Here is a 7,778-nt window from a genome sequence, read left to right as displayed (position 1 = left end):
CTTCAACAAGCTGCCCAGAGGCAGCTTCAACAGAGAACAACTACAAAGAGTGGGAGAAGATTAAGTTGTGAGGACACAGAATCCAGAATAATTCTGCACTGTATTCTACAGCTGACTACCTGCTACATGGAATAAGGGAAGTTCTTATGAGACTCTGAGATTATAAAAGATCCAAAGATGTACATTCCAGACAGAACCATGACAGAAATGTTTATTCAATGTATCTTAACTCAAGCTCTTACGAATAACAATATTGCAGGTTTACCACACTAAATTATTTACTTTGAAGTTTCCTTTTTTCTGGAACTTTGTCTTCAGTTGTATCCAATTATTCGGTTTCCTCTCATTCAACCTCCTAAATCAGTAGTTTCTGTGGAGGTGAAGGAAAGAAAGGGCATAGAGATGCATTATAAAACACTGGAAAGCAATCCCAGCAACCTAAAACAGAACTTCAGGACTCTGTTGTCTACCTCAGTCCTCCTTACCCGCTGCCTTTCAATGCCAACACTGGAATTTAACTGTTTTACATTGTTTGTCAGCTGGCAGACAGACTCAGTACACACACACTGACTGCCAGCCAGCCCATATGTAACTCTGGAATAGCCAAAGGATGTCTCCCACTTAGATGATACCAGAGGCAATGTGGAGCAAGAAGGATAGAATTTCTGTGTCATCCTAAAATCATGGTAATGGGGCAGGGAATACAAGGCTGCAAGAAAACAGATTTTGTTACATCTGCTCTTCACAGGATCCATATTTTCTTCATATCTTTTCCTCTTCCTGTAACTTCATCTTGCTAAACAGAAAGACAAGGGGAACAATATGTTGCCTAAATAATTATAGATGGAGATCTATGCTGAAAAATGGATATAATCATCCAATTCCTTGATTCTGGACATATGTCACATCGCTATATTTTCAGGCACTGGTATCAGCCTCTGTGCTGTATCTGACAGATACCTGGGTTCATTTGTTCTTAAAAAGAGTCCCTACAAAAACCAGTGGGGAAACCAGAACTGCTTTGTTGTGGTAGGCCAGAAAAAATTCATTAGAATCAAGCTCAGTGTAAATGGTTCTTTGAGCTCACTGGCCTTTGAGACAAACCAGGCTCAGTGCATCTTGCCAAATCCAAAGCACAGCTATGCAGGAAACCTGCCGAGATTTCTGCTGGATCTGATCCAAGCCCAGGGATCCTGTAAGATGTCAGTCCCACACACCAGGTCAGCCAGCTGGTTGCTCTGCCCTGAAGCAGGAGAGCACCTTCAGAGATGAACACTGAGTGCAAATAAACTATGAAAACTGCAAGAGCTGACTTAAATGTTTTGTGTACACCCCCGGGCACTCTCAGATGGTTCAACAGACTTTCTGACCCCCATGGACAGTGCTTTGCTTCGGTTTACTGTAAAATGGACTGATTACAAATGGATAAAATTACCTGATGATTTCAGACATCATATCATTTACATGCAAGCTTGTAAACTTTAACACTTACTAAAATAAAATCGACACAATTGGGTGGAGGCCTACAAGCTAAATATGATTAAACACAGAAGCATCTTTTTGTTGCTTCTTAGTAACTGTGTATTTAAAATAGGCTTCTGAACAGCCTGGAAAAAATCTGAGCTTCTGAATTTTTAGGAGAAACAAATGAACCAGAGAGACTGATCAAACCATAATATGTACCAACACCTAAAATTTGTTTCTTCAGAGTTATTTTGCCTGGTTTTTAACTTCACTCGGGAGAATAAGAATACATAGTTTCGTTCACGAGAGAAAAGTGGAGTGCTCAAAACTTCCTGAACTTCACAGAGTCTGACATCATCTCTCTCATTTTTGTATAAGAAACCCCCAGTTTGGAAATGTAGTCTCCTACAAATTCAGCTCTTCAAGTGCTGTCAACTGTACATGCACAGATAATGCTGCACAGGAGTGTAGCACTTTTAATTTGTGCTGTGGCAGTAAATGATAGTTTACCTCTCTAGAGGACTGTCCCTCAACAAAGGCAGAGATTCCCATGGTCTCTCAGCAGCAGCAGGACTTCACCTGATTGACCTGCATCATTTCAAACCCTGACTGCTAATTAAACAACGAGCACAGACGCCCCAGTCCTCACCTTGATCCTCCCGAACTTCGTTTGCTTCCTCCTCTCTTCTTCCCTCACCTTCCTCTCCTGCATCCCCTGCTGGGCTCAAACCTTCACTGGGTTCATGAGCAGAGGGCTCAACATCCCCACCCTCAGCAGACTCCTCAGTGACTGAAATACGAGAAATTAGAAATACCAAAGAAAACTAATGGTACACATTTGCACTCAGGCTTTGCTTTCACGCAGCAGCTACAAACTCTAACTGAAGGCTGCAGTTGTTACTCACATGAGAAATCCCACACAATCTTCTCTAAGGGTTTATGATCAAACTTGTGTGGTATAGACTAAAATGACTCACAGTTGTATCTCATTATGCTACGTCAGATGAAACAGATCTATACATATTGTGCAGTTCAGGAACAGACTTGGCAGTTCCAAACATCCAATGCATGGAAAATCATAGGAAAGACAAACCAAAACAAAGCAAAACATAAAAACCTTAATACCACCACCTGATATTAAACCCGAAAAACCACGGTCACATAGTCAGAGCACAGAGTTTCCAGATGTCCAGCAGAACAGACCTGCAACTGGTGGCATTTCCTCCTCTCCAGTTTCTGCTGCTGCTGCTGCCTCCAGGGAGGCTTCTCTGGGAGGTGGGGGCTTTTCATCCTTGGGAGTCCAGGGTGTTAATTTGGTAATTTCTATTGCTTTCCATGTTGGTTCAACAGGTAATGGGACTTCCTCCTCTTCTTCTTCTTCTCCTTCTCCTTTTTCCTAGAAGAGAATTCAAGAAATCCAGTATCTCATCCTATGGGTATTAGGGGAGTAACTAAAGTGATGGTTTTGTGTACTAAAACCTCCTTATTTGGGTTGAAAATGGCAACACCTTTTAAAGTAATTTTTACAGGTGGAGGAACTTCAGCAGCCACAAATCTTGGACAAGAACTACACTTAGAACCTTGATGAAGTCAGTTGACCATTACTAGTGACTGAGACTTTGCAGTTTGCCTTCTTTAAGGCAAAATTTTGTCTCTCCCTTAAACAGAATGGCTGGGAGGGGCCTGTCAACTATGGCTCCTCTTCAGTGCCTGCAAGGGAGACCTGATGCTCTGTCTGGTAGATGCTGCCCTGTCTGTCTCACACAGGAACACAAACAAAAACCAGCTGTTTCTGCCTCCATCTTTGCCTAGGGAAGCCCTCTGAAAGAATTTAGGAAGCAATGAAGTACTGCACAAAAGCTTATGGGTTTGAAATCTGAAGATAATTTTTTTGATTCGAAAAAATCATGCTTGATTTTATCCAAATATAGAAAGTCTTATAATGGAATCATTATCTGTATTCCCATCTAATTTCTTCAAATTTTTTTTTAAAATGCACTTTGTTCTGCAACTACTTCAACTAAAGTAAAGGGGCAAAATTTAATCTTATTTTAGTGGCAGCACTGTCCCTTGCTTTACACATCTAATCCAACAATTCCCAACTGAGCTGAGAATACCATATACACATCATTTTGGGTACTCCTGTGAATCTGATACTTAATTTGGGGATCTCTTGCTTTTAGCCAAAGAAGGCAAAATAGTCTCCAAGCTTTGCAAATCTCTATCACTATTGACAGGAGTTTGATAATTATTATTCCTTAAGAAATAATTGCTGAATCAGAGAATTTTCAAAGAGTGTGTAAGGGGAACTAATGTGTCAGCCAACAGAGGTAGAAAACTCTAAACTAAAATTTTATTTATTATATCTTGAAACCAAAACAGTAATATTAAGACATATTTCTTATTTCTATAGCTATTTTGTGCCATATTAATCAGAAATGTTTCAAAACATTCATCCATGAAGGAGAAGGAAAAACAGACCCTGATCCCAGCTGCTCCCTACAATTATTAGAAGCTGTGGATATTATGCTCCTGGTGGGACCAGGACAACAATACTTCAAAAACAGGAATCTGCTGGAAATTACCATTTGTATACATAGCACCAAGCAGCTCAGAAATACAAGGAGAAATATTTTTCCCTGTTTTCTGGTTTTCAGAACAAAGTGTAATTCACACAGGCTAAATGTACAGACAGATACATCTACACTCTTCTGTGGTTTGAGCCTTCAAATGTTTTGGGAGGGTCCTGATTCTCCTAAACTTTAAGAAGAAATGATTTGTGTCTGCAAGCACTGCAAAATCACACCTTGTACTTGTCAAAGCTTTCACAGTAGAGAAGGTAAAGAAAAAAGCAAAATGAAAAACCTCAGTTCTTAAAAATGCACAAGTTTCCACCCTTCTTTGGCTGGTAAGACCTACTTCAACATCAGTATCTACAGGGCATTTTATAGATTACTCAACAACAGATTTGATTTACTGAGTTCTCTAATATTCAGAGAATATCAGAGAAACATTAATTTGAAGCACTGTCTCTTTTACCTGCTCCAATTTTAAGTATTCACCGTGCTGTTCACATCCAAAATCAAAGACGTACTTGCCACGACCTAAAGGCTGCATAAAGATACAAAAACATCAGCAGAACTAAACAGTTCATTCTAGGCACAGAAATGTATAATAACCTTCAATACAAAATCCACAAAACAGTCAGTAGCATTAGAGCTGGGGAGCAACGTTGCAGAGAAACTTGGCATTGTGTCCTACAGATTAATTCAGTTTTATGTGTTACACATATGGCACAAGAAATAATACAGAAGATCAGGAGCCTGGCTTCTTATTTTAAGTGGAAACAGATCATATTAAGGCAATTCTATGCGAACTGTTCACAGGAATAGGTAGTTTTGCTGCACACTTACCTTTCCGTTGAAAAACCTGCCTATAAACCTGTGGTTTAGGTGGATAATTTCAGCTGGTCCTTCCTGGATTCCATTTACCCAACGACCAACATACTTAGATCCTGAGTCTTTATAGACATATACACCATGCCCATGCCTACAGAGAAAAACATCATTTTGCTTTATATCACTGCATACTAAGAATTAAGGATTGCTATTGCTTTTAAGGTATGAAGTTGTTATTTTTAAGGTATTAAAACTGTATTAACTAAGCAGCTGAAATTACTCAAGCTGGACTAAATTCCAAGGACACCCCTGGACTTGATTTGCTGCAGTCAGACGTGGTTTGAAAATAATCTTTGCTTTTTAATGCCATTATTGGGTGACTTGAAAAGCACAGAGAATGAAATTCTAAGAATGAAACAAACCTCTTGTGGTTAAACCACTCTCCCGTGTAGGTGTCTCCATTTGCATACACGTATTCTCCATGGCCCTGTCTCTGGTCGTCCACCCAGTCTCCTTTGATGACAAGAGGACACAAACAGTGTGAGACGTGGTTTATTTCCTGGTGTGATATAGTGGTCAGTTGGTAAAGTCATCACACAATTATTAGAGAAGGAAAAGAAAGCTATGACACCAATGTGGTTCCTTACTATTCCTTACTCTAAACCCTTCCTCTTTTCTCATCAGCCTGTCACATATATTCATGCTGCTGCCTGACCTCCATTTCCCTTTGTCTGTCATAGTCTGTCTCCATTATCACTCTCCATTATCATTATGAACACAGGAGGCCATGTAACAACCTGCCCCTACGTTTAAACTGGGTAATGTAGTACAATTGCAGTAGACAATGTGACATTTCCACACAAATTTAAAGGGTAATTACTTTAATTTGACTCATTTGCTGAAGCTGTCCTGTCAGACAGGGGGCACATACACTCAAAAGGATGATAGACTGTGTGTCTTAATTATTCTTCTATTCAAACTTATTATAAGTTATTAAAAAAAAAAAGTAAAAATCACAGCTGCATATGCTCCTGCAAGGCAAGATTAGGCTGCTCTTTTTGCTCTCAGCTTCTAACCCTCACAACAGGAATATTTTTTCTTGTCTACCTTAGAAAAAAAAGGGGGAAATACTGTCCCTTGAGGCTTAACTGATATTCAGAGTTTTTCAGGTACACTCCTGCAAGCAGGGAAACAATGTGACTTTAAACTACTTCAAACTTCAGAGATGTCCCAATCCCTGAGTAAAGGCTCCAATAAACAGAATATTTTTTTTAAGGATGGATCTAATAGAGTCCTAAAATACTTTATACTGAACACATCTGTGGTTCAAATTATCACCCAGGAATAAGGAACTATCCTCTCTGCTATGAGGACTGCACTTATTTGCAAAAGATACTTAATATTTCTCGGGACTTGGAACATCCCATTTGAAAGGAGGATATGAAAAGACTAAACCGCTAATAAATGTCATACGTATCATAATAATATATCTTAAATCCCCATGAATAAACCCCAAACTTCTCAGAGCCATTACTAAAGAAGGAATGAAAGGAAAACATCCTGTAGCAAATGCACCATCCTAAAGTAAGACATTCTCCAATTCACTATCTCTACGCATTTGGGGGAGGAGGGGTGAATGTGTCCTTGTGGTAACAGAAAACCTTGCAACTGTGCTCAGTGTTTTACCTGAATATTTTGATCCATCCGGATAAAAAAAGATACCCTTGCCATGCTTTTTGTTTTGAAGGTAGTTTCCAGTGTAGAGGGCACCGCTCTTAAACCTGTAGGTCCCCTGGAACACATTTGGCACAGACAAAACACTTGTTTCAGTCCAGTGCCCAAACTCACACCACGGGGGAACGCAACCACAACCAGTGCCGGGGTCTTACTCGGCCGCTCCTCAAACCACGCTCGTATTCCCCCTCGTAGGTGTCTCCGTTGGGCAGCCGAGCTTTCCCATAGCCGTGCCGCTCCCCTTCGGCGTTCCGATCGCCGTCGTATTCCTGCTCAAACGCGGGAAGAGAATGGGTGAGAGGGCTGGACCTGCCTGAGTCCGACAGAGGGAAACAGGCGTGTGAGGAAAGCTGCCCCAGCCCGGCTCAGGCTCCGGTGCCGCGGGAGCGCTGCGGGCGCGGCCCGCCCGGCCCCGCGCTGCCTTTGCCGCCGCTGTTCCCTTTCCCGCAGCCCCGTCGCAGCTCCCGCCCGCTTTCCCCCGGCCCCGGCCCCGTCCCGGCGGACCCCCACGCCGGCCTCGCCCTCCCCGGCCTCGTCCTGCTCCTCGGAGCCCAGGTCCGACATGGCCGCGAGTCGCCGTCGCTGTGACAACCGGAGCCACCCGCGGGGCCGAGCGCGGCCGGGACGCCCCTCACGGCTGGGCCGCGCCTGGAGACCCCGGAGCCCGGCCGAGGGACTGGGTCTAGTCTAGGGAAAAAAACCCAAACAAACAAACACTGAGAGAGGATCTCATCCATACATTTAAATATCCCCAAGGGGATGGTGCCAGGCTCTTCTCGGTGGTGCCCAGCGACAGCACGAGGAGCAACGGCTATAAACTAAAACACAACAAATCCCTCCTCAACACGAGGGAGAACATGAGGAATGGTCTTATTATGCAGGAAATTCTCTGTATTCTGGCTTTTTTCGAAGCCCCTTCACTCAGTCGGCCTCGGCGGTGACCTACATAACTCCCGTGGCCAAGTTCAGCCACCTCAGACAATGAAGAGCCTCCCACACTAATACAATCACAGATAAATCAATGCAGGCAGGGAAGAGAAGGGCTCTCCTTCCTCGAAAGACCAAGAAGAATGAAAGGGAGAAGCTCATGAGGAAAAGGAGAGAGTACAGTACATCACAGCCCCCCCCCCCCCAGTCCATATTAATCAGCAATAATACCCCGAATGGAAAAGACTCGATTTG

At 42.6% G+C, this 7,778-nt stretch overlaps 1 protein-coding gene across 1 annotated transcript; it reads right to left on the bottom strand.

The window, feature by feature from the left end:
• Positions 1 to 226: 226 nt before the first annotated feature.
• Positions 227 to 7,237, bottom strand: RSPH1 (radial spoke head component 1). The gene is made up of 9 exons (XM_051770847.1): positions 7,101 to 7,237; positions 6,752 to 6,865; positions 6,549 to 6,654; positions 5,285 to 5,375; positions 4,878 to 5,013; positions 4,504 to 4,575; positions 2,668 to 2,860; positions 2,114 to 2,254; positions 227 to 370 (listed from the first exon to the last, which is right to left on the bottom strand). Exons 1-9 carry the CDS (start codon positions 7,158 to 7,160, stop codon positions 348 to 350), a joined length of 936 nt encoding a protein of 311 aa, XP_051626807.1. The 5' UTR covers positions 7,161 to 7,237; the 3' UTR covers positions 227 to 347.
• Positions 7,238 to 7,778: the final 541 nt, after the last annotated feature.

The sequence above is a fragment of the Manacus candei genome, unplaced genomic scaffold (assembly GCF_025592945.1).
Source record: "Manacus candei isolate 608988 ecotype Guabito, Panama unplaced genomic scaffold, ASM2559294v1 h1tg000126l, whole genome shotgun sequence".
Lineage (NCBI taxonomy): Eukaryota > Metazoa > Chordata > Aves > Passeriformes > Pipridae > Manacus > Manacus candei.
Note: the sequence above shows the minus strand (reverse complement) of the source record. Positions and strands in the feature narration are given on the sequence as shown.